Raw genomic sequence first — 27,508 nt, 5'->3', positions numbered from 1 at the left:
CAGGGATCGAACCTGTGCCCCCTGCAGTGGAAGCGTGGGGTCTTAACCACTAGACCGCCAGGGAAGTCCAATGATAATGATGAATTTGAGACCAGTGGTTCTCCAGGCATAGACCTATTATGTAGCAATTTATATCTAGGATTTGGCCTTTCCCTCATAAGGATCTGAACATCTTGGAAGGTACAAATGAGACGTCCAAAGTCCATTCATTCTCTGCTTGAGACTCTCGGAGCTCTGGAAGGCACCAAGGAAGACAAAAACCCAGGCTGCCATTTTGAAATCTGACACAATCATGAAATCAACCTGAGACTCATCCCTGGGGTAAAGCTACTGGTGACCAGGTAACCGTCAAGTTTATGCTTATCAAGTTTGTACTTAAAATAGAAACAAAGAAATACAGTATTTCTTTGCTTGATGCTCTACATGACCCCAACCAAATATTGTATTGTACACTGCAATGATAAGGATTTGGATGTCCTACTGCTCAGATCATACCCAGATTTATATCTCCACACATGCTTATTTACACTAGTCAGTGGGTATCCCAAAGGCGTCTCAAGTTCAACATGCCCAAAACGAAATTCTTGATCTCACCTACCCCCTAAATTTGTTCCTACACCACTCTCCTAGCCATCTGCCCCAAACTTGGGTTTATCCTTGAAACATCCCTCTCCTTCATTCTTCACATCCGAAGTATATCTACCACTCCTCCTCCATCCCTGCCCCACTGGTAGAAGCAACCATTACCACTCATCTGACCTAAGCCTCTGAACCAGTCTCCACACTCCACTTCTGCCCTGTCCAATCCCTTGTTCACAGAGTAGCCAGAATAACACTCGAGTGAAAATCAGATCACGTCACACCTCTGGTCAACCCTTCTTTGGCTTCCCACCACACTTGGGTTAAAACCTAAGCTTTCTTCCAGGTCTCTCCTTCCTCTGGCTCTTGCTGATATCCTCCTGTCTTGATACTCTAACCATGTTGGCCTTCTGACATTTTCCTACCTATGGGCCATGGCGGACATGGTTCGTTACCTACTGCAAATCCAATTCCTGCCTTCTTCCTCACTAGCAGCACTGTGATTTCATTCAAGGGTGCACTGCACTGTCATACGAACGTTTGATATCATTGTTATTATAAAGTGGGTGCCATGCCCAACCTGAAGCATCCATGTTTTAAGGGGAATTTGCTGTAATACTTTCACTAAGCTTCGGTCAACCAAACCATTTACTATGGACTGACTTCTGTAATCCAAATTCATATGCTGAAACCCTACCCCCCCAACATGATGGTGTTTGGAGATGCTCCTTTGAGAGGTAATTAGGGTTAGATGAGGTCATGGGGGTGGGGCCCTCATGATGGAATTAGTGCCCTTATAAGAAGAGATACCAGAGAGCTTTCTCTCTCTCTCTGTCTCTCTCTCTACCATGTGAGGACTCAGCAAGAAGGTGGCCATCTGCAAGCCAGGAAGAGGGTTCTCACCAAGAACCAAACCAGCTGGCACCCTGACCTTGGACTTCCAGCCTCCAGAACTGTGAGAAATAAATGTCAGTTAGTTAAGCCACCCAGTCTGTGGTATTTTGTTAGAGCAGCAGGAGCTGACTAAGGCACCACTGCTTGGTTTTAAACTGCTTATCCCAATAATGCAGTACACACCTCCTCATAGGTGTACTGATATATCATACCCCGATGCCAAGACTTCAGGGAGCTAATTATATACACAATTATAGAATACAAAGGGAATCTATAGACATTAGTGCAGATCAGAGCAGTGGTTCAAGATTCAGGACAGCCGTAATGGAACAAATAAGCAGAAGGCCAGATAAGGGCTATTTTGTTTTGCTTAGCCCCATGGAAGATTTCTGTAGATAACACCCGCTTTGGTGCTTTGCTAGAAGGGGACTGGCTTATCATTCATTTCTCTAAGTCTTTCACAGTCAAGTTGGGTGAGGATAAGAATTTTAGTCGAGGGTTTAGGGAGCCAGGTAAATAACACAGGGCCCATGGCCAGTATCTGCTCACCCAGGACCCTCCAATATGGTATGCAAAATTGTGTGAGTGTGAATTTATTAGGGAAGAGGGTCCACAGCTTTCATTAGATTCTCAAAAGGGTCTGTAACCCACCTCCCCCCACGAAAAGGATGAAACCACTGCAGAAGATGGTCAACGTGACTTGGAACTGAAAGCATTCTCTAGGTGCAGTGTGTTAGTTTTGCAGCTCAGATGAACCTGGTTTTTACCTAATTCCATAAATGGGGGCCCTACAGGCCAAATATATTATAATGGATAAATTCTCCTGTGATAATGACAAGAATCTACAGAAGCTGTCAGCTAAATCCTCACTCAACTGTAAATGCTGCCCAGTTGAATGTATGCTGTAGAAAGACCATTTGCCTCTCAAATAATGAGACAAAGCCAATACAGGGGGGACATTTCCAGCATTCCCTGAGGATGCCACTGTCAGACCTTTCTCCCATCACAATCCCTCATAGCCTTTTTTTTTTTTAACATCTTTATTGGAGTATAATTGCTTTACAATGGTGTGTTAGTTTCTGCTTTATAACAAAGTGAATCAGTTATACATATACATATGTTCCCATATCTCTTCCCTCTTGCGTCTCCCTCCCTCCCACCCTCCCTATCCCACCCCTCCAGGCGGTCACAAAGCACCGAGCTGATCTCCCTGTGCTATGCGGCTGCTTCCCACTAGCTATCTACCTTACGCTTGGTAGTGTACATATGTCCATGCCTCTCTCTCGCTTTGTCACAGCTTACCCTTCCCCCTCCCCATATCCTCAAGTCCATTCTCTAGTAGGTCTGTGTCTTTATTCCTGTCTTACCCCTAGGTTCTTCATGACATTTTTTTTTCTTAAATTCCATATATATGTGTTAGCATACGGTATTTGTCTTTCTCTTTCTGACTTACTTCACTTTGTATGACAGACTCTAGGTCTATCCACCTCATTACAAACAGCTCAATTTCGTTTCTTTTTATGGCTGAGAAATATTCCATTGTATATATGTGCCACATCTTCTTTATCCATTCATCCGATGATGGACACTTAGGTTGTTTCCATCTCCGGGCTATTGTAAATAGAGCTGCAATGAACATTTTGGTACATGATTCTTTTTGAATTATGGTTTTCTCAGGGTATATGCCCAATAGCGGGATTGCTGGGTCATATGGTAGTTCTATTTGTAGTTTCTTAAGGAACCTCCATACTGTTCTCCATAGTGGCTGTACCAATTCACATTCCCCCAGCAGTGCAAGAGTGTTCCCTTTTCTCCACACCCTCTCCAGCATTTATTGTTTCTAGATTTTTTGATGATGGCCATTCTGACTGGTGTGAAATGGTATCTCATTGTAGTTTTGATTTGCATTTCTCTAATGATTAATGATGTTGAGCATTCTTTCATGTGTTTGTTGGCAGTCTGTACATCTTCTTTGGAGAAATGTCTATTTAGGTCTTCTGCCCATTTTTGGATTGGGTTGTTTGTTTTTTTGTTATTGAGCTGCATGAGCTGCTTATAAATTTTGGAGATTAATCCTTTGTCAGTTGCTTCATTTGCAAATATCTTCTCCCATTCTGAGGGTTGTCTTTTGGTCTTATTTATGGTTTCCTTTGCTGTGCAAAAGCTTTTAAGTTTCATTAGGTCCCATTTGTTTATTTTTGTTTTTATTTCCATTTCTCTAGGAGGTGGGTCAAAAAGGATATTGCTGTGATTTATGCCATAGAGTGTTCTGCCTATGTTTTCCTCTAAAAGTTTGATAGTTTCTGGCCTTACATTTAGGTCTTTAATCCATTTTGAGCTTATTTTTGTGTATGGTGTTAGGGAGTGATCTAATCTCATACTTTTACATGTACCTGTCGAGTTTTCCCAGCACCACTTATTGAAGAGGCTGTCCTTTCTCCACTGTACATTCCTGCCTCCTTTATCAAAGATAAGGTGACCATATGTGCGTGGGTTTATCTCTGGGCTTTCTATCCTGTTCCATTGATCTATCTTTCTGTTTCTGTGCCAGTACCATATTGTCTTGATTACTGTAGCTTTGTAGTATAGTCTGAAGTCAGGGAGCCTGATTCCTCCAGGTCCGGTTTTCGTTCTCAAGATTGCTTTGGCTATTCGGGGTCTTTTGTGTTTCCATACACATTGTGAAATTTTTTGTTCTAGTTCTGTGAAAAATGCCAGTGGTAGTTTGATAGGGATTGCATTGAATCTGTAGATTGCTTTGGGTAGTAGAGTCATTTTCACAATGTTGATTCTTCCAATCCAAGAACATGGTATATCTCTCCATCTATTTGTATTATCTTTAATTTCTTTCATCAGTGTCTTATAATTTTCTGCATACAGATCTTTTGTCTCCTTAGGTAGGTTTATTCCTAGATATTTTATTCTTTTTGTTGCAATGGTAAATGGGAGTGTTTTCTTGATTTCAGATTTTTCATCATTAGTGTATAGGAATGCCAGAGATTTCTGTGCATTAATTTTGTATCCTGCTACTTTACCAAATTCATTGATTAGCTCTAGTAGTTTTCTGGTAGCATCTTTAGGATTCTCTATGTATAGTATCATGTCATCTGCAAACAGTGACAGCTTTACTTCTTCTTTTCCGATATGGATTCCTTTTATTTCCTTTTCTTCTCTGATTGCTGTGGCTAAAACTTCCAAAACTATGTTGAATAAGAGAGGTGAGAGTGGGCAACCTTGTCTTTTTCCTGATCTTAGTGGAAATGCTTTCAGTTTTTCACCATTGAGGATGATGTTGGCAGTGGGTTAGTCATATATGGCCTTTATTATGTTGAGGAAAGTTCCCTCATAGCCTTTTGTTCTGTGCAGTGGGCTCTGTCGGCAAGAAAACATTCCCCTCCTTGGGGATGCTAACGAGGAGAAATTCATTTCCGATCAATTTCAGAAACGCATTGGCCTTAAACCTATCCTGAAAGTATGCTCCATAGTAAGTGTTTGAAAATATGACTACAAAAAGAAATTGTAGCTTAAACAGTAACTTTACAGGGGACTTAAGCAAATCAAAACATAAAAACCAAAATTGATCATCTTAAAATAACTGCAACAAGCCTATGACCATGGCATTTCCTGGGTCATGGAGATAAGGCACCTGAGAAGAAATGAGGAATTCAAAGGCTAAATTTTGGGTTTTTATCACATTTTTCTTATTGTGACTTCTGTTGGACATGCCCTAATACTTTCATAGTGGTTTGTATTCCCAACAAAGCCAAGGTGGTGCACAAAAAGATGCTCAATACATTACCAGCCGTAAGAGACATGCAAATCGAACCCACAACAAGTTACCACTTCACACCTCTTAGGACGGCCATTATGAAAAAATGGAAAATAAGTGTTCGCAAAGATGTAGAGAAACTAGACCCTTGTGCATCACTGTTGGGAATGTAAAATGGTGGTGTTGCTTTGGAAAACATTATGGCAGCTCCTCAAGTAGTTAAACATAGAATGACCATATGATCCAGCAATTCCACTTCTGAGTATACACCCCAAAGCATTGAAAGCAGGACTCGAACAGATATTTGCACACCTGTGTTCGTAACAGCCTTATTCACAACAGCCAAAAGGTGGAAACAACCCAAGTGTCCATTGATGGATGAATGGATAAACAAAATGTAGTATATACACACAAGGGAATAATTCAGCCTCAAGAAAGAATGAAATTCTGACACATACTAACTACAGCGTAGATGAACCCTGAGGACACTATGCTAAGCGGAAAAAGAAAACAGACAAAAAAGAACAAATAGCTTATGATTCCACTTCCATGAGATACCTAGAGAAGGCAAATTCATAGAGACAGAAAGCAGAATGGTGGTTGCCAGGGGCTCGGGGGAAACGAATGGGAGTTAGTATTTAGTGGGTTTCAGTTTGGGAAGATGAAAAAGTTCTGGAGATGGTGGTGGTGATGGTTGTGCCACACTATGAATGTGCTTGATGCCACTGAATTGTACTCTTAAAAATGGTTAAGGAACTTCCCTGGTGGTGCAGTGGTTAAGAATCCGCCTGCCAAGGCAGGGGACTCGGGTTCAATCCCTGGTCCAGGAAGATCCCACATGCCACGGAGCAACTAAGCTCGTGCACCACAACTACCGGGCCTGTGCTCTAGAGCCCGTGCTCTGCAACAAGAGAAGCCACCACAACGAGAAGCCCGCGCATTGCAACGAAGAGTAGCCCCTGCTCGCTGCAACTAGAGAAAGCCTGCACGCAGCAATGAAGACCCAACGCGGCCAAAAAAAAAAAAAAAAAAAAGGTTAAAATGGTGTACAAAATTAAATGTATATTTTGTCACAATTTTTTTTAGAAAAAAGAAGCCGAGGTGGCAAGCCATACTTACAAGATATAGGCAATCACCCCAATGGACCAGCAGTCGACAGCTTTGCTGTAGGGTTTCTGTGCGAGGACCTCGGGAGCTGTGAAACAACAAAGCAGAGACACAAGCCTGACAATTTAAATGATTAAGACATAAGGCGGGTTTTAGGTGTTATTTGCTTTTTGCTCTTTTTGTCTGCTACTTGGGCTGAACTTTCTGTGATTCTAGAAACTGAGTAGGCAGACACAATCTGATATATTTGTTGGCTTTTGTAACTAGACAAAAGGGGAGCATTTGTGTGTGTGTACAACTGGAGGTTATCAATCAATCAATACGTACTTGATAGGAGGTATTTTATGTCGGTGCTGGGCTAAGCTCTATAGCTCAGACCAGACTGACAGAGAGGAGAGAATACTCAGTCTGGGGCCTGGGGTGTGATTCACCTCAAATCAGCTCAAGGAAGCATTTCTGGCCCCTGTGTAGGGCCTTTCTAGGTGCTGTGGGCACAGGCAGGTGAAGCCCCTTCCCCCTGCCTTCATGGGGCTTAAGTCAAGTTCAGACCTAAAACCTTCTCTCCATGTCCTGCCTCAGGCCTGCTCCTGATTCCTTCTCTAAGGTTTTGGGCGTGTTATCTGTCACTGTACTGCCAGTCTGTTTTCTCATCTGTGAAACAGGAAAAATGCTATTGAATCTCACTTCCTTGGTTCTAACCCACTCTTCATCACGCATCACCAGTCCAGGGCCTTGGCTTATTTTGTACTATTCCCATACTTCCTGTTCCGGGCCGTGGCTACTGCCCAGTGTTGGATACCCACCCAGTGTCTGGCACTCAGCAGGGTCTGCCATACATATTTGTGCAAAGAGTAAATAAACACAGGAAAGGAAGTAAACCTTCTTCACAAGGAAAACCTCCTTTTTATGCAAATACATCTGATTGAAGTGTCTAGGATAAACTTTGCAGAAAGTTTAAGAAGGTAGAGAAAGTAAAAAGAGCTCTAGCTTACAAGGCACTTGTCAGGCTAAGCTGTGTGTTCTGTGCGTTGGGGATGCATTAACTCACCACAACCTTTCTTGGTGGGGAAGAGCTTAGTTATTATTATCCTTCTTCCCAAGCTACAGGTGAGGGTGCACAGGGACTCAGAGATGAAGCCACTTATCCCCAGGATCCAGCTGCCAAGAGGCCTCTACACGAACGTAGTCTAACCCGAATTAAGTGCCTGTGTGATCCGGGTCTCGTCCTCGTCATTCATAGACATTCTCTACTGTAATCCCTTCAACAACTCTGCCAATTAGCCATTATCTGCCCCTGATCCATAAAGAAAATGAGCCTCAGAGATGTTCCTTTTCCGACGCCACACAGGAGATATAGACCAGTTGGGATCTGAACACAATTCAATCTCACCCTTGTCCCAGCTCTTTCCACTGGAATCTACTGACTGTCAAGGTGAGTCTTTCTTCCGTCTCTAAGCAAAGTCCTTTTGTAGAAAAATGAACAGGGAAACTCTCTCACCCTGTTGCAGATAAGCACCTTCCTGAGCAAGAAGAGGGAAGGACACAAACTTGCTGGATGTTTCTGGTTAGGATGGTAAGAAATACAACCCACAGAGAATCCTCAAATCTAATTTTAGGTTTCAGCCTCAATTCCTCCAAACTTCTGATCAGACTTTTTTTTAAATTTAATAAGAGCTAAATAAATACGTTTGTACGGCTTTGCTGCGTTTACCCTCAATGCAGTAGCAGAAGCAGAGAGCGCTACAAAGCTGGGGAACTCGCAGACTGGAGAAGCGGCCCTTAGCTAATGGGGAGTGACCGAATCCATCCTCCCTCTTCCCCAGAACTGCTAAGAGCCTGTTTCTCAGATGCTTCTATTATGGCAACTGACAAAAGGGAGCCATTGCCCACAGCCAACGTCCTGCTGATCTAGGAGGACGGTGCTCTCAGAGCTGATGCTTTGGGCTGACAGCCACACGAGCACAGGTGGCGGGAGGGGACTGGTTCTGCAAGGAGCATGTTTCTGAGCCTCCAGGGCCATCCTTGTAGCCTGATGGAAAGTTCAAGAGAGGCAGAAAAGGCTCGCAGAGCTACATCGGACCCGGCCCCTCCTCCCGGCACAGCTGACAGCAGGCATCAGGAGCGCCGCATCAAGCAGGTGGGCAGAGGCCCTGGCTTCCATGTCACGGGGTCTGCAGGGCTCTTCAGGGAGCTGGCGAGACAGCCTGGCCCAAACGTTCCACGAAACCAGATGTCAACTGACGAGGGGATAAGACCCGGCCCCTAGAAAGCAGGGTTGACTCCTAGGAAGAGCTAGCCCTCTGTGTTCTCCTGACCACCTCTGTGGATGGGGCAGGAAGGATTCTTAAAAGAACAAATCCTCCTCCTCGTCATCATCTGTTAGAAAACAGCAAGCGGGCTTCCCTGGTGGCGCAGTGGTTGGGAGTCTGCCTGCCGGTGCAGGGGACACGGGTTCGTGCCCCGGTCCGGGAGGATCCCACATGCCGCGGAGCGGCTGGGCCCGTGAGCCATGGCCGCTGAGCCTGCGCTCCGCAACGGGAGAGGCCACAGCAGTGAGAGGCCCACGTACTGCAAAAAAAAAAAAAAAGAAAGAAAAGAAAACAGCAAGTACTGGCCACCATCCACTGTTCAGCAAACAAAGGAATAAAGAACACGGTTCCCCTCCTGAAATCCACAGATCTGGCGGCACGTGCACATCAGGCCCTTTGCCTGCAGTCTGGCAAATGCTCCAGGGCTCTGGAGAATCGGGCAGTGCGCTGCAGAGACTTGAAAAGCAAGCGGCTGATTTTTATGCAAGTTGGAGCTTGGATGTTACTTGGGACGTTTAGATTCTTGAAACCACAGATGACACAAATTTCTTAAAATATGAGATTTTTGTTTAACTAGTAAACTTTATAACATCAAGTATATGCTTTTGTATAAAAAGACTTCTGATTTAGATCAACAGTATGGATGTTAGGGAAAAGTTCTAAATGATTAACAAATACCAGGGTATCTACATTGGTGGTGGAACTCTATGTGCTTGTGCCAAACATGTCTTGTCCTCTTTGGTGTTGTGTCTTATCTGGGTCACAGCAACTGCAATGAAATATACACATTTTTTTTTTTTTTTGCAGTACACGGGCCTCTCACTGCCGTGGCCTCTCCCGTTGCAGAGCACAGGCTCCGGACCCGCAGGCTCAGCGGCCATGGCTCATGGGCCCAGTCGCTCCGCGGCATGTGGGATCTTCCCGGACCGGGGCACGAACCCGTGTCCCCTGCATCGGCAGGCGGACTCTCAACTACTGCGCCACCAGGGAAGCCCCGAAATATACACATTTTTAACCAATTGGTGGCAGGTGAACCATTTGCCCTCTGGTGAGGTCCTTAATTGCACTTGAACCCAATCCAGAGAGTGAAGCCAGAAGTGTAACGTCATGATAAAAAAGACAAAGCAAACTGATTTGGAAATAAAATTCTCACCAACTTAAAATATTTTAAACTTGTACGATGGCACACACGTGAATGGCTTCAATTCTATTTTCCTTTGTGATATGATTCCTGGAAACAAATGTTCTTTGGGACACTGTTTGAACAAGCCCACCTAGCTTTAAATAGCTAACTTGTCATCTCATAGTAATTCTTGAAAAAAATAAATTCTCAGACAATATTCAAAACCCTCCTGACAATTTGATATGGTGAACAAATCATGAACCCCTGAGGTCAGGTGGGATATTTTCTCTCCCACTGTCCGTCTGCGTCCTGCAGTTGGCGCTATCGTTTTGCCAACCTGTTGTACTTATCTGGTTTTTGGTCCTCCTTCCATTCCCTTGATCCCTTTCAGCTGGAGTGCTGGGAGAATCCCCTTCTTTCTGATCTTTTCATAGACCCGTTTTCACTTTGAGAACCAGCCAAACTCCCTTGTGTTATCAATCTTATACCACTGGCAAGAATTCAGCTGTAATTCTAAAAAGTCACAGCATCCAACTTACAAACTTTGGGACGACAAATGAGCTCCCAGGCTGAGGAAGCCCAGATTTTCTCTCCTAATTGTACCCAGCATAATTCATGTGTCGTGGGAGGTTGGCAGTGACTCTGGCCAACCCCACACCTTCTAACAGAGGGAGGCTTTGAATCGAAATAACTTAATTGGAGCTATTGACAGAGAAAGTAGTCATTAAGAGGCACCGTGGCTTGTCGGTGATGCCATCAACCCCAGGCAGAGCAGGAAAGGGCTCAGTTTCCTGGCACAGCCATAGCAGAAGGGAAAGACTCCAGTGGGGTGGGCATACACGTTCCTCCAGTGCATTTCAAGGCCTGGGCCCTGGGGACTGTCAGTGGCTATCAGTGGCAGTAGAGAGACCACCCACCCAGAAGTGCTGAAGGGACAGATCCAAGATAGGTGGCTGGTCCAACCTCCCGACTGCCTCTTAGGCTTGGCTGAAGTCAGCCTTTTAGGCCAGAAGGGAGTGGCATGATATATTTAAAGTGATGAAAGGGAAAAACCTACAACAAGAATACTCTCCCCAGCAAGGCTCTCATTCAGTTTCGACAGAGAAATCAAAAGCTTTTCAGGGGCTTCCCTTCCCTGGTGGCGCAGTGGTTGAGAGTCCGCCTGCCGATGCAGGGGAGACGGGTTCGTGCCCCGGTCCGGGAAGATCCCACGTGCCGCGGAGCGGCTGGGCCCGTGAGCCATGGCCGCTGAGCCTGCGCGTCCGGAGCCTGTGCTCCGTGAGAGGCCCGCGAACCGCAGAAAAAAAAAAAAAAAAAAAAAAAAAAGCTTTTCAGACAAGCAAAGGCTAAGAGAATTCGGCACCACCAAACCAGCTTTACAACAAATGCTAAAGGAATTTCTCTAGGCGTGAAATACAAGAGAAGAAAAAGACCTACAAAAACAAACCAGAAACAATTAAGAAAATGGCAGTAGAGACATACATATCGACAATTACCTTAAATATAAATGGATTAAATGCTCCAACTAAAAGACACAGATTGGCTGAATGGACACAAAAACAACACCCATCTATATGCTGTCTACAAGAGCCCCACTTCAAACCTAGGGACACATACAGATTGAAAGTGAGGGATGGAAAAAGATACTCCATGCAAATGGAAATCAAAAGAAAGCTGGGGTAGCAATACTCATATCAGACAAAATAGACTTTAAAATAAACACTGTTACAAGAGACAAGGAAGGACACTATATAATGATCAAGGGATCAATCCAAGAAGACATAACAATTGTAAATATGCGTGCATTCAACATAGGAGCGCCTCAAGGCAAATGCTAAGAGCCACAATAGAGGTGGAGAGAACAGGGGTGGGGTGGACGCAGCTCCACCTGGGTGACATGCGTTGGGCCATGACAGTTGGGTTCCCAGGTCTATTCATCAAAACCCTGTAACACACTAGCCTCTGGTAGGCTCCTACTATACCTTATCCATCCCTTTACTGCTGTGTGAATCACACTGTCAAGGTCCAGACTTCATGCTGCTGGAGAACATCTCTAGACTGTATTTTCAGGGCTTAGTACATTCTGGTAGTTCACCAAATGGTGATGCAACTGAACCCAACCTACTCAACACACACGCCATTATTTCTATAAGAAAATGTTTTCCAAACGCCAGACAACTGATTTACAAATAAACTTAGCTGCCTCAAATATTTTTGGTGAGTACCTACAGGAACAAAAAAATGAGAGGGTCACAAATAAATTTTGGATTGCAAGCAACTGTCGTTTGGGAAGTCCCTGTATTAGGTGCAAGTAAGATAAACTGCTGAATACATGCCCTGTTTCTGACATGAATCTGGGAGATAAAAGAACCAGAATTAGCCCTAATTCTCTGTGGGTGTCTGTCATTCACGTTGCTCTCCTTTTAAAAGCTTTTCTCAAAGGGATTTCAGAATTATTAGTTCTAGGGCTAAATGGCAGAAAAGATAGTCTGTTAAATGATCTCTCAGAACCTCCTTCCTGGTCAGATCTTGGGGACCATCAATTCAGGTTTTTTGAGGCTACTGCCGATAGAAACAGTATCCCATCAGCTTAATTTACACCAGTCAATAGAAGTGAGTTCCATATAAACCACACAGCCTCAGCAGAGCATCCCACGAGCTACTGGAGAGATCTGTGGACAGATGTTCCCTCCTCTGAGCCCCAGGCTTAACCCACGCTCTTTAGTGAAACAGTACGTTCAAAATTTAAAATAATTGAATTTACTGCTGTGAGACTCACTACCAACGCACTGTGGAAAATTCCACTTGGTGGGAAACGTCTTCTATAAACCGAGCTGTTTTATATTGATTCAGAGCAAGGTTTCCTGGTAAAGGGAAGGACTCCAGAGATTTCAGAAAGAAAAAAAACAGAATTTCAGAAACTTTTCATGTTGTTTTTAAAACAACTAAGTTGCCCATTTTCCTTACTGAAAGAGAGAGAGGAAAAAAAGGCTTAACCAAGTGGAATTGGAAACGAGGACAGTGGCTTGTGAAGGTGGGGGCCACAGTCACCAGTCCTCAGGCTCTCATAAAACAGAAAAGGAATTTTCCCATTTCCTGCGTCCAAGGATGTGCTAAGAACCGTCTCTGCAGAGAGCGGGGAGAATGTGATCTCATCGTGTTACCACGTTCATGTTCAAGGTGATCTGTTCCCCTCCACGGACGTTTGAGGACCACTCCTCTTCGTACTTCAAATATGACCCCTTCTACTGGGATAAGGGTGGGGACACAAGCAGGAGGGGCAGCCCTGGGTGGCAGGAGCAGCCCTTGATGCTGGAAAAGGAGAGCTTGTGGTCCAGAACCATGGTGGTGGTGTTTCTCCTTATTCAATCATTTAATGGGCTGCATCCCACTTCAGGCACTGGCTTTATGGGTGACGAAAGCACACCTGGCCCCTGCCCTCACGGCACACCTGTTCTCCAGGGCACTGAGGGTAGACACAAGCCACAGACGTAGTGCCAGCCTCGGCCGCCCTCCTAAGGACGATGATCAGAGTCAGACAAGATCATGGCAAGATGGGAGAGGTGGTGTTGATTTTTAAGTTGAACTCAGTCAAAATCCAACCCTGAAAATACTGAACTTACTCTAAATAAAACTCAAAAATATCCAAGGAAAGAAAATATTACCTCCAATAGTCAAATGATGGGCAAGGTGCAAACAGAATGAGAAAGATACAGCCGGGGAAAGAAATCGCTGTGGCTAGTGGTGCTGTTAATAAACGTATATATATGCACGTCGTTCATGTTGTTTTCCAAGAATAAAGTAATAGGCGTAAAGATGAAAGAGTAGGAGGGGTCTGAAGCATGTGAAATGGTTGCCGGGATTTAGGTTCTTGTTACTTAAAATGACTTTAGTTGTCTGGATTTAAGAAGTTTTAAATAGTCGGGCACATTGGCTTTTCAGTGAAAGAAACCTAGGCTCCACCACTTACGACATGTGTGGACTTGGGTAAGTCCCTTAATCCTTCTCAGCCTCCATTTTGTTAGATGGGAACATTAAGAGAGCCCAACTCTTAGGATTGTTATGAGGCTTAAAGGAAATATGCAGCACATATGTACGGGTATAATTAGTAGTTGTTATGTAAGGAGGAAAAGTTGGAAAGATCATAGGAGCAAAAGGAATGTAGGTTTTATTACTCTCTAGAATTAAGGCTGAACGGATTCTTGATATCATTTGGTACTTTCCTTCGGTTCTAGCGTAACATAAAATGATTCATAAATGAAGATTTCCACCCTTTTGATGAAAACCCTCAGAAGTCAGGACAGAGCTGGGCCCACACGCGATGGAAGGGCAGGTCAGGAGAACTTGAATCTTAGAGCTGGAAGGAGCCAGTTGGTCCCTTTGTTCATCTAGTTCTTGATCCTTGTGGTCACTTCATCACCAACACGTTTACATCATCATCCCCCCTTGGTCCAGGCACCAGCCTAGGCACGGCAGCAGGAGCAGGTTGTTCGTCATGGTTGACAGACAGCGCTGTGGGCATCAGGACCATTTGTCCCGATATTAGAGATCCATGTGATGGCCGAGGACCTCTGGCTGTGCGTGGCCCCTTCGTGGCTCTGCATTTATTGAGGGGAGAGGCTGTGCTCCTTCCACATTTCCTCTCCCTGCCCTGCCCCCCTCCTTCCCCCAGCCCCACCCTCTCCTACCTCCAGGCCAGGTGTTATCAAGATTCCCATCCCCATTGTCCTGAGCTCTCCCCATCCTTTAAGTAGCTACAAGGGTGCAATGCCCAGTTCTAACCAGTTCTTGTTTTCATTGGCCCCAATTATAATTCTTTTTTAAAGGGATGTTTAAAGATTATTCTGCAAGACCGGTTATAAAAATGGGCATATCCTAATTTTCTCCCTAATTCTTTTTCTTTTTAAATGAAGTATACTTGATTTACAGTGTTGTGTTAGTTTCTGGTGTACAGCAAAATGATTCAGTAATATGAAAAAGAATATACATATATATATTCTTTTTCATATTCTTCTCCATTATGGTTTATTATAGGATACTGAGTATAGTTTCCTGGGCTATACAGTAGGACCCTGTTGTATATCTATTTTATATATAATAGTGTGTATCTGCTAATCCCAAACTCCTAATTTATCCCTCCCCACCCCCTTTTCCCTTTGGTAACCATAAGTTTGTTTTCTATGTCTGAGTCTGTTTCTGTTTTACAAATAAGTTCATTTGCGTCATATTTTAGATTCCACATATAAGTGACATAATATGGTATTTATCTTTGTCTGGCTTATTTCGCTTAGTATGATCATCTCTAGGTTCATCCATGTTGCTGCAAATGGCATTATTTCATTCTTTTTCATGGTTGAGGAATATTCCATTGTGCGTGCGTGCGTGTGTGTGTGTGTGTATGCCACATCTTCTTTATCCATTCATCTTTATCCAATGTCGATGGACATTTAGGGGTGCTTCCATGTCTTGGCTGCTGTAAACAGTGCTGCTATGAACACTGGGGTGCATTCCCTAATTCTCTGGAGTGTGTACAACTGCTGCCATCTGTGCCACCTGCTGAAACAGAGCTGACAAGACACTCAGATCAGCACCTCTACCTGTCTTTGAACAAGCTTCTGTCTTTGAAAATGAACCTGAAACTTCTAACCTACTATATAGCCTATGATGTCAGCAGACAGACACGCAGGCAGATGGGCAACCTGCCAGCCTACAGCTTGTCTCAGGTTCATCTGTTGACCCTGCTGGCTGGCCTCGTCTCCCTGAGGAGGCCACGGAGAAAGGCATTTGACTTGAACTTAATGCATGCCATGTGGGGAGGAAAAGGCTCTGAGACACGAACGCCAGTCATGGTCAGAGGGAGTGGAGTCTTCTTTTGATATCATGCCTTTTCCCAAGTCGCTCATGAAAGGAGGTCAGGAGGCCTAGGGGTCAGGGGGCCTGGATTCAAGTTCCATTCTGCTGGGCAGGCTGGCAACGTGATAGCATCTTTACAGGAAGGAGCCTAAGAGAGGAGTAGGTGGTCTCATGGGAGAGCACCGAACTTCCATGCGGGTTTTAAAATCAGACTGTGCACCTGTAGGCTGGTGCTAGCATCTGTCACCTCTGACCCAGCACTGACTCAGAGGACAGAATTAGAGGCTGGGCTCTGCACCAGTGTACCTCGAATTCATCATCTTTCTGTGCCTCAGTTTCCTGTCTTGAAGGGCACCTGCCAGTCTGTCCCAGTGTTAGGCCTTCATGGAAAAGAATCTGTGCTCACCCGTAGAGCTGCAGGTGTCCCCTCATTCTAAGGCATACAGTTGTCCCTCAGCATCTGTGGGGATGGGGGTCCAGGACCCTCTGTGGACACCAAGATCGGTGGATGCTGGAGTCCCATACATAAAAAAATGGCACAGTATTTGCATATTACCTACAACATCCTCCTGCACACTTTACCTCTAGATGACCCGTAACACTTAACACAATGGTAACGCCGGGTAAGTCGTTGCCGGTAAGCAGCAAGTTCAAGTTTTGTTTCTTGGAGCTTTCTGGCGATTTTTGAAAAATATTTTTGATCTGCAGTTGGTTGAATCCGAGGATGTGGAACCCGTGGATCCAGACGGCCAACTGTACCTTCAGGGATTTGTGTCCAAGGACACTTGATCCAAGTTTTCCTGTCCCTAAGGGATTTCCAAAGGTAGTGAGAAGGGACAGAGCTCCTCTGCTGGAGGATGAGTGGATAGTCTTAAATCAAACTGTAATATAGTTCCAAAGAGTTAGTGACACTGCGTGTCATCATTGTGGTGAAAAGGATGTCACTGAAACAGTGGGAGATGCACACTACTGTGTATAATAGATAACCAACCAGGACCTACTGTATAGCACAGGGAACTCTACTCAATATCTTGTAATAATCTATAAGGGAACAGAGTCTGAAAAAGAATAGATATATACATATATGTCTATATAGATATAGATATGTATAACGGAATCACTTTGCTGTACGCCTGAAAGTAACACAACATTGTAAAAAAAAAAAAAAAACAGTGGGAGAGAAAGAGGACCTTTCTACCCAGCAGTGGACTGTTCAGAGACGGTAAATAAAATTCTAAGATCAAGGAAAGTAAGATTCAGGCATACAGCTCAGAGGAGCATCCAGTCTCAGTAAGAGCTGCATTACAACGAGGAGGTGGTACTGAACGGGTTAACTCAGGTCTGCTTCCCGCCAGTAGAACTTTCAGCAGGAGAGGTATTGAAAAAGAAAAAAAAAAATGCGCCGAGGGGCTTTACCGTGAGCATCTTAATACACAGGTGTTGCTTCACCTAGGTTTAGGGGATTGCAGTCTGGATTGCTGGCAAATAAAAACACAGCTCAGATACAGAATCATTCCTCGCCGGTGGTCTGTCCTCAGCCCGGAGCTGCACGAGAGGAGCAGAAGCTTCTTGGGACAGCTCTGTTCTCTTTCTGGGGGTTATAGGTTCCTTAGCTCTTTCTCACCCTCCCCTAGAGCCGTAATTTACTAAGAATGCATCGCAGATGAGCAGCTCACTTGGATTTTCCTAGTAGCTTCTTGAATTTTACCACAGGCATGAAGAGTCCCCATTAAAGCACCATCTTGGTTTCTCATTACCAGTCTGATCGGAGCTGGGTTACTATTCAAATGCCGCCGAAGCCAAAATGTGGCTGATGGGTGGTGGGGAGAGACTACGGAACGGGAAGGGAGTGGAAAACGGGAGGGCAGCTGGTATCTGGTGTTTTCAAATGTGGGAGAGACCTGGAACTCAGCGCTACAGAGGAAGAAAAATGTTCTGAGTAAGGCGTTTTAGAGCAATGTGGCAACGGATAACCCCGTAATGTGTTCCTTGCCGGTTGTCCCAGGATTCCACCTCTGCCCTAACGGGTTTGTGAACCGCAACCGGACGGTTACTTTGCACTGAAGCCCTCCTCACTTCTGAAATCTGATGAGCTACACTTCAACGTGAAGAATACTGTTACGGTCATTCCAGTGTTTTGGTTTATAAACATTAAAAGAAAAAAAAAAAAGAGTAAGTTACAAAATGCTGCAGTGCTTCTTTCCTTTCCACCACTGCAAAATGGTACCAGTTTAGAAACCATGAAACTCCACCCCAGGATTCAGGTACTGAGAGAGGAGCCGTCAGGAGTTCCAGAAGGTGGAGAGTGCTCTACAAATAGTTTTAAGAGGGATTTAGTGGGGTGGGGGCTTTTCCAGGGCAGGGCTGGGTCTACTTGGCACACGTTCTGATCATGAGCTTCCGCCCTCGTCCATATTCACTATGTCAAGGCTAATACCAGGCCCTACAGGTCTCCCCACGTGGGGAGGCGCTGTTCTCTCTGACACATGGGGTCTGGCTGCAAGCGCCCAGTGTGATGAAACGGTCGCTGCCGGTTGTCACTGAGTCGCTGCTGAGAGAGAAGGAACGAGAAAGTTCTGATGTGGGTCCCCCGCCTACTCATCTGTGCCCTGTGTGACAATTTATCAGTTACATAAAATCCTGTTTCAACGCTAACAGTCTGAGAGGGTGAGAACAATGATGTAATGCTCAGAGCCGTGTACTAAAATACGGTATTTAAGTGAACAACAAATAAAAACCGAGCTCTTTGGGAGAAAATGACCACACAGAAGAGTGAAGATTAAAGCAGCAGGAACAGAGGATCTACGAGGAAAGATAAAAGGAACCGCGTGACGTAGCCCGCTCAGGAGGACAGAGACGGATGATGTCAATTTAACTGAATTTTTTCTTGTCTGTTCTGAGTGAAGATGGGAAAAAACGACAGTCAATATCCTTGACACACGAATATTTATACACTTAAAGGCTACTAAGTCACACATCTGTAGAAATACAGAACAGCAGAACCAGAAAAAAAATCATGGAGGTCAATGCGTAAGCAGCTCTCGGCAGGAAAAACCTCTGCGGGAAAGAGCTCTTTGCAGAAGGTGCCCCTTTGCCTTGTCACTAACCTTAAACCAGGCGCCCCATGCTCTACTCATCTCCAGCCCGAGCACACCTTTCATATCTTTTGATCACACAATACTTTGTCTAATTTCTTGGTTCTTTCATAGACCAGAGAAGTAGGAATGAAAAGTAAGTAACTGACAGATGACCAGATCTCTTCCTTAGCTTCCCTTCAGTAATCTTGCAAACTGTGTGAACAAGGTGGGGTCTAAAGAAAGATCACGAGGACTCGACCAGCCTGCACCCAGCCTGCACACAGTGGGGATGGCGACAACTCTGACCCCCTACCTCAAAGATTCACCGAGATTACTTCCCTGTTTCCCTTTAAAAGCTTTCATGGTGGAGCAGAATCTTGGGAGGTAGTTTTGGGGGGACGCTGAGTCTACCATCTCCCCAGATTGCCGGCATTCAGATTAAAGGCAACCTTCCTTTCTGTCAACATTTGTGAGTATTGATTTTGTAAGGGGTAAGCGGCAGGGCCCGATTTGATGACCGATCAGTTCAGCACGCTTATTTTACGTACGAGAAACTGAGAACCCAAGATTTTAAGGGAAGGGCTCAGGTCTTCCTTACACGTAAGCAATGGCAGAGACAGAATCTCACAGTCAAGACCCACTGTTGTGACTGCCACCAGCTACAGGCTGGGTGGCTCTGAGAATAGTCCCTCATCCCCAAACGGAACCCTGGTTCCTGGAACCCCTGGTTTCCAAGGTCTCATCCTAACCTCAAGCCCATTATCAAGCTTTAAAAATGCGATGATCCCATGAATTAAAAGTATTCCTTTAATGGTGAAAAAATATGCTGAGAACGTTGAACCAACTGTTCTCCATTTCCACTTAGAAGAGAACACAACGAAACTTGTTTAAACTATTTTAGACAAGTTAAGCCAGGGCTAGACCAAAGACTTTGGCAATGTCTATGCAGGTGACTAAGCTGCGAGAAGAAACTGGAATGCCTCCTTCTTCACAGTTTAAGTAATATAACAATGAGCCACCTTGCAGAGAACCAAGATGTGGCTCTGCTTATAGACACAATGATGGATCAGACAGAAACGCACCTTCCTATCTTTGAGGCACATTAAATAATGAAAGAGTGGTTTCCAGTATGCACTCCAAATGGAATACTGCAAAGGGATGTATCATCACTCAAAAAGGCTCGATGAAAAAAGCAAGTCTCATGTTGCTCAAAGGCAAACATCACAAAGCAGTTAGGAGTCCTGCCACCCAGCACCACCCCAGCCTTCTTGCCCTTTTTAAAAGGGCAGTTTGCAATCCCTGAATAAGAAAGACTAGTCTTTGGAAGAATAAGTCAGAGCACAGGCTTGCCTTCCTCTGCTGAGGCACTCTGTCACTTCGTCTAGAGACAAAGGTTCCAAGTTCTTTTAGAAGAGTTTAATTTTCCCATAGAATCTGAGAAATCACATCGGTGTGCAAATAGCAACATCGAGAAATAAAACGACAGGCTTCCTTCTACAGAACAGAAGTACATTTGTCATCTTGTAGTGTCTTGTCAATTACACGACTGACATGGGTGCTTTCTGTGACTTTCGGTTCCTATTTAGTGATTCAAGAGAGCCCGTTCGGCTATTTTAATTAACGCAGTGGAGCAAGTTGCATAAATCATTTTACAAACTTTCTCAGCTCTGACTTCCATCTCTTATTGGCAATGCCAAGGGGAATGTTATATCTGACTCAATTCAATGGATTCTAAATCCAGGTCAATACCACATTAACGGTCACCATGTTACCCTGAGGAGCTGACTGCCACCAGACGGCCTTATCATTTCTCCTCAATTCTCTCCAAGAACTTATTTATGCATGCCCTCCCTCCCCAAGTGAGTCTGCTCATTTCCCCCAGGCCCTCCATACCAGAAGCCATTCATGACCTTGGACCGTCGTTGTCCTGCTCGCCTGCATCCGTAAACCCTTCGTCTTGGCCCGAGTCCCACCCTTCCTTCAAATCTTGCCTCCTCTGTGAGTTTTCCCCTGCTGGTTCTAGCCCTTACTGATCCGTCTCTCGCCTGTATCTGTGAGGCTGCTTCTGAACTATGTCAGTTACTTCACACTGCAAACACGATACCTTACGTGGATCCGTATCACCCACTGGCCATACTGCATTGGAGGAGCCCCAGGTGTTGACAGAGCCCTAGGCGCCGCCTGCAGCAGGAACGCAATACACCTGGATGGAGAGATGCCCGCCATCTCCTGTCATCAGTGACCTGACACTCAGCATGGGCCCTGGTTCCTTATACGGGGTGTGTAAGGACCAGGCAGCTGCTAAGGGTCAAGGGTGAAGTTCAAAAGGCTCAGATTTCTTTGCTTTCTCCCAGGGTAACTTGTGCCTTGGGACACTTAGGATAAACAGCCCTTTTCCCATTATTTCTTCATTATTAGAGAACTCATTTAAATTGAAGTAGTAACTTGAGGTTGGTGAAACTAACTATTCAGCTGAAGAGTCATTTAGGTCATAACTGACACAACAACAAAACAACTGCGCTCACCAATGGACACCAACACTGCCTCGAAGGAATCTGAACTAAAGCCGACAGCCGTCCTCTGCTCCCAGCTTGGGCTCTTGGGACGTGTGGCCCCCAGGATGAGCAGCAGGGGAACAGTACTCCCTCCCTTCTCTCCCGTAGATGCCTAATGGCTCTGCCCTGTTCAAATGAAAAACTGCCCAGCAAAAAGGAGGCCGTGGCTTCTGTGTCCAAGGTCCCAAATAGTGTCCCCATCAGACTGCTTGTGGGGGGGAGTGGGCAGGTGGATGGGGCTGTGTCCAGCCCCAGGTTGAGAGCACACTGGGGTCCTCTGATGAAGACCTGTTTCATCTTCTCTGCAGCATTACTCTGACTACCAGGCTCCCACAGAAATAATTAGTTGTTCGATTAATCTATAATTTAAGGTTCCCCAAGCCAGTGGTCCCCACTCAGTCTTTATCTTACCTGACTTTGTAGCCACAGCTGACACAAGGCACTTCATCCTCCTTGAAGTGCTGTCCAGATGCCACACACACCCCTGGTTCTCTTCCTTTCATCCTCCTTGAAGTACTGTCCAGATGCCACACACCCCCCTGGTTCTCTTCCTACGCCATTCACTGTCCCTTCTCTGTCCCTCTGAGTCCCCGGGACTCAGCCCTGGGACCTTTCCTCTCCTCCATCTACACCCGCCCCCCACTTGATGATTCCATCCAGGTTCATGGCTTTACAATGCATCAGAGGGGACTTCCCTGGAGGTCCAGTGATTAGGACTCTGCGCTTCCACTGCAGGGGGCACAGGTTTGATATCCCTGGTCGGGGAACTAAGATCCCACATGCCGCGTGGTGAGGCCAAACAAAACAAAAACAAAAAACCCCAAACAACAAAAAAACCAAATAAAATGCACCAGAGGCTATCAGTTCCCAAATACCGTCCATCCCCACAGCTCATGGATCCATATTTGAGATCTGCCTACTCGCTAAAATTCATCTGCAGCCCCCAAATCAATACTTGGGATGCTTTTGCGGTCGTTTGTAGACCTGCCCAGAGTGGGCAGGGAGTCACCCGAGTGCTCGCTCCCAGCTGAGGGCGAACACCGCAATGCTTTGCCCTCTTGTTTTGTCTCTCACAGTGATAAGAACTATAGTTTTTATGGTCCAGTTAGTGCCACATTTTCCCACACTTTTGTGCATTCTGTTGATTTCACTATTAAAAACGGCCCCCAGGGCTTCTCTGGTGGCGCAGTGGTGGAGAGTCCGCCTGCCGATGCAGGGGACACGGGTTTGTGGCCCGGTCCGGGAGGATCCCACGTGCCGCGGAGCGGCTGGGCCCGTGAGCCATGGCCGCTGAGCCTGTGCTCCGCCGCGGGAGAGGCCACAACAGTGAGAGGCCCACGTACCGCAAAAAAAAAAAAAAAAAACGGCCCCCAGGTGTCAGTGCTGAGGTGCTGTCCAGTGCTCCCAAGCACAAGAAGGCTGCGCCTTACGGAGAAAACGCAAGTCCGATAAGCTTCACTTAGGCGTGAGTTACAGCGTTGTCAGCCTAAGCTCAATGGTAATGAATCAGCAACAATATTAAATAAAGTGACACTGGACAGAGATACACACATAACAAGGTCAAGTATTGACCAGCTGATGACAGTGCTGGGACTAGAGACCCGCAGGAACCCAGCCCTGTATTTCCCCTGGGAGTGGGGCTCAGGGTCTGCCCGTTCAGTGCTCACAGTGACTTTATAGGACAGAACTGCTGTGCAAAACAAGAGTCTCCCCTCAAGACCTGACTCCTATTCCAGCTGCCTTCCGGACCTCACAGATGTTATCAAATCCAAACCTGAACCCCTGGTGATACTTCTGCAACGTTCTCTCCCTACATCTTAATTAAAGGCAACTGCACCCTTCCAAGGACTCAGGCCAAAACCCTTGGAATTACCCTTGATGTCTCTCTCTTTCAAACCCTACTTCTGGGTTTTCAGAAAATCTTGATGACGTCACCTGCACATCACATTCGGAATCCCACAGCGTCTCATCACTTCCACTCTGCCAACCTGACTCAGCCCCGACCATTTCTCGCCTGGACGACTCCAGAGCCTTCTAGCTGGTCTCCTTCCTTCCACCCTGGCCCTGTCCCCCCTGCCACCTCTCCTTATCCCAGCCTGTCCCCCACAGGGATCTTGGTGAAAGTTGGATCATGTCACCCGTTACCTCAGATCCCTCCAGCGGCTTCCAGCCACCCGTGGTCGTGACAGCGACTTCTAAGTCCTGGTCTGCACATGCCCTGCCCTCTGCTTCTCTGACTTCCTCCTTTCTCACCCTGCTCCTGTTGCTCCTCCCACACTCCTGCCCCAGGGCCTTTGAACCATCCTTGGAATGCTCTTCCTCCCAATAACGGCATGGCTGGCTCCTTCACTGCAATCATATCTTTACCCCACTGTCACCTTCTTACTGAGGGCTGCTTTGATCAGTGTAGTTAAAATGACAACCCCCTACACACACAGACACAGACACAGACACACACAGAGACACACACACACACACAGACACACACACACTTCCTATTGTCTTTCCTGTCTTATTTTTCTGCATAGCACTCATGTCCATCTAAGATGCTAATTAATATATTTAGCTGTTTGCTTATAGCCCGTTTCCCTCTCACTCAGATGTAAGTACCACGAGGTTGAGGATTTTTATCTGTTGTTTTTTCTTTCTACTGATGCATCCCCAGTGCCTAGCACAGAAGGTAGGCACTAAATAAATAATTCTTGAATGAGGCATAATGTAGCACTTACCATACATTATTCAATTTACCTGTTAGCCCTCTCTCTCACAATACTGTGAAAATTTTGAGGTCAGAGACTCTATCTAATTTGTATTTGTATTCCTAACACCAAACTCCTGTGCATGACACATAACAGGAATTCAATAAACACATGCTGAATGAAGAGAAGGGGAGCAGAGAAATAAAAAATCGCTCATGTTTACGAAGCTTAGGTTTTTATTGAATTCAACAAGCATCTGTGCAAAGATGAGTAAGCCAGAGCCCCTGCCCTAGTGGAGAGGGGGAGAGACACGGATAAATATGGAAGCTGATGCAATGTGGTAAGAAAAGGAAAATAACCAGGATGACAAAGGAGAGGATGGATGTTGGGAAAGCAGTCAAAAGAGGGTCCTGTAGGGCTTCCCTGGTGGTGCAGTGGTTAAGAATCTGCCTGCCAATGCAGGGGACATGGGTTCGAGCCCTGGTCCGAGAGGATCCCACATGCCGTGGAGCAACTAAGCCCGTGCGCCACAACTACTGAGCCTGCGCTCTAGAGCCCACAAGCCACAACTACTGAGCCCTTGTGCCACAACTACGGAAGCCCACGTGCCTAGAGCCCATGCTCTGCGACAAGAGAAGCCACAACAATGAGAAGCCCGCGCCCCACAATGAAGAGTAGTCCCCGCTCGCCATAACTAGAGAAAGACTGTGCACAGCAACGAAGACCAAACACAGCCAAAAATAAAAACAAATAAATAAATTTAAAATAAAAACAAAAAAAGGGTCACGTAAGCTGGGCTTTAATGGCCGAATAGGAGCTTGCCATGCAGACTGTTGGGGAGAAACAGCCTAAGCTCAGCTGCTCACTGCCCAGGGCATGTCTACGTAGACACAAGCTCTCCAGTGTTGCCCCTTTCTTACCCTGAAAGGTCCCCCAAGAATCTTGGTGCTCAATAAATGTGAACAAACAGAATTGCTATATTCCCATAGTCCTCCTTTCTCCTCTTCACTCCAGGAAAACTCTGTATCTGACAACAGAATTACCCGACGGCTCCACTTGCCACCATTTAGGGTAAAAGAGCAAAGGCCACATCCAAACCCCAGTCCCGGTTCCCAGACTCATCAGCGACTGACATCTAAACGCAACCAGACCACTAGGATGGAGCCACTTAGAAACCCAGAGAAACTGCCATTCCACAAGCTCTGTCAAAATGGAAAAAAGCGAAAATCCATTTAGAAAGTGCTGGAGCTTTCCAACATCAGAGCCAAATACGAGAACAGTACGATGTCTATGTAAATATGCACATTCTCTGTCAGAGCCCACGTGCTGAAGCAGGAGCTGGGCGGCTACAGCATCCTCAGCTTCCTCGCCCGGCGTGGCCTGGGCAGCAGCCCCTGCAGAGCAGAGCAAAGCCATTCCAGCCAGGAGACTGGACCCCATGACCTCACAGGCCTGTCCATTTTCTGATGCCTATGACTCATCACGGTTGGAACTGGCTTTTTTCCCCCCTGTCTTTTAAGAGAAATGAGAATAAGCTTGTCTCATTCATTTTTATTTGCTGCTTGCCTGGTGGCTTGGACTGAACCGGAGAAATTCCACACACACACACATCACACACGCACCGCACACGCTCACATTTCCACCCACGGCCCCCCCTCAGGGCACACACGTGTCTACACGTGCATCTCACACCACAGCTGCTGATCCAAGTCCTCCTGATGGAGTCCAAGCTCTTCCTGAAACCATGACTTTTCTCTCCTAGAACGGGGACTGCTCACCCTGCCATGCATCTCCATCAGATGTGCTGGCTTCGCAGACACGAGCAGAACCATCTCCCCTTCTATATCTAGTGCATACACACAACCCAGGGACAAAATTCCTGGGTACTGTGACAGTCAAGAGCTAACAGGTACTGACCACATCTTTTCCTCCCCTCCCACATTTATACCATCTTGATCTCCTCCTAAATCTGTGGCTTCCTTCCCTTCCCCTCATTTTAGTCTCTATTCTCTTCAAGTCTGTTCTTTTCTCCTGAGTTCCTTTAAAAGTGCAACAGCTGTGACATTAACAGTGATGACTTAACGCCCATTATCATGCAAGCACTTGGAGGGCCCTGAATTGCCTCCGAGGTCTTTCGAAGTTTCTGACCATGCTCTGGGCCCCAGACACGTTTAGCTGAGGCCTGCTTCCCTCAGCCTGCCTGGGAAGGTCACGTGGTTGTATCCCCAAACAAACAGGAATAACATTGGTCATCTAACATCACCTCCTCTCCTTCAGGGCAGGCTTACTGTTCTCATTAAGAAAAGCCATCATGGTCTGTATGATGAGAATTCAGCCTTGGTCTCCATTTTCTCAAAGTCTCTTCCAGTCTCAGTTCTTCCTGCTCTTAGACCTTCCTAGCTTGTACTCACTCTCTCCCCAGCACAAGCTGATGCCTCCACCTGGAACTCTGTCCCCTGACTTTCCCATGGTTGGGGCTGCTTCTCGTCATGAAGGCTAATGCCTGAGTCTCCTCCTGTCCCCTTAAATGTCCCAACCCCTCTTCACACCTGTCATTCTATCATACACTCCCGTTTTGTCTTCTTCATAGCATGTAAGATCTGAAATGCCCCCTGTTTCTTTTCTGCCTGTCTCTCCCAACTGAAAGGTCAGCTCCACAAGGGCAGGTGTTCCGTCTCATTCACTGTCTTCACCCCAGTGCCTAGAACAGCATCTGGTACATAGCAGGCATTTATACAGTCATGCAAATGGAAGCCTCGATAACTTCGTACACAGTTCCGATGGCCTTTCTCTGGGCCCCCAGAAGATGGAAGTTGAGTCTCAGTATGTGCTCAGGTCTGCCACAGCATTTTCTGCATTCTGAGTGTCAGGGACAAAGGATCTCTGGGGTTCTGATTTTAGAAAAAACTTTAATTCTTGGCTTCTCCAGGACAGATCAGGATTGGCTAATTAAAGAGAGTGGCTTGGTCAAGGTCTGAACCAGATTCCTCCTACCAATATTTTCTTTCTACGTGTTTCTATCTCAACATTTTGTTTTATGTGTGTTTGCACCTTATTGTCATCCCACATGTCACTGTAAATCATTTAAAAACATAGATACACATGACATATTTCTGGTCTTAGAACCTGGGAATTCACCCAAATCGATTCCTGGCCTCCACACAGGCCCACGCCCAAATCAAACGGGATTTCCACCCAACTATTAAAAGGTTTCAGGGGAAGTCACTTCCCTTCAAACTCATTCCAGTGTCTCTCAGTCTTTTTATTCCTCCCTCAAGGGAAACGAAGGCAGCTGTGATCACGTGCCAGGCTCAAATGCTTAAGACAAGCGATCAGGTTGACAAGTGGGAAAACACACACGCGCAGTCCTTACCGACATAACCTGGGGTCCCACAGGCTGTGGACATCACGTCTCCTTTGCCTTCCATTTTAGACAATCCAAAGTCACTGATCATGATTTTGGACTCTTCATCCTGGCTGTAGTACAATAGGTTCTCAGGCTAAAAAGAAATGTAAAAAAGAAATCTGTTTTAAAAGCTGGGT

General features: G+C 45.8%; 1 protein-coding gene across 3 annotated transcripts in view; it reads right to left on the bottom strand.

The window, feature by feature from the left end:
- Positions 1–27,508, bottom strand: part of CAMK1D (calcium/calmodulin dependent protein kinase ID) — a 417,212-nt gene that overhangs the window by 30,362 nt on the left and 359,342 nt on the right. For all 3 annotated transcript variants that reach the window (XM_060006055.2, XM_060006054.2, XM_060006056.1), the window contains exons 5-6: positions 27,339–27,465; positions 6,362–6,437 (exon numbers count right to left, since the gene is read on the bottom strand). In XM_060006055.2, the coding sequence (XP_059862038.1) occupies positions 6,362–6,437; positions 27,339–27,465 (203 nt within the window). The remainder of the gene's footprint in view (positions 1–6,361; positions 6,438–27,338; positions 27,466–27,508) is intronic.

The sequence above is a fragment of the Delphinus delphis genome, chromosome 2, assembly GCF_949987515.2.
Source record: "Delphinus delphis chromosome 2, mDelDel1.2, whole genome shotgun sequence".
In the NCBI taxonomy this organism is placed as follows: Eukaryota; Metazoa; Chordata; class Mammalia; order Artiodactyla; family Delphinidae; genus Delphinus; species Delphinus delphis.
This window is presented reverse-complemented; position numbering and strand designations above follow the sequence as displayed.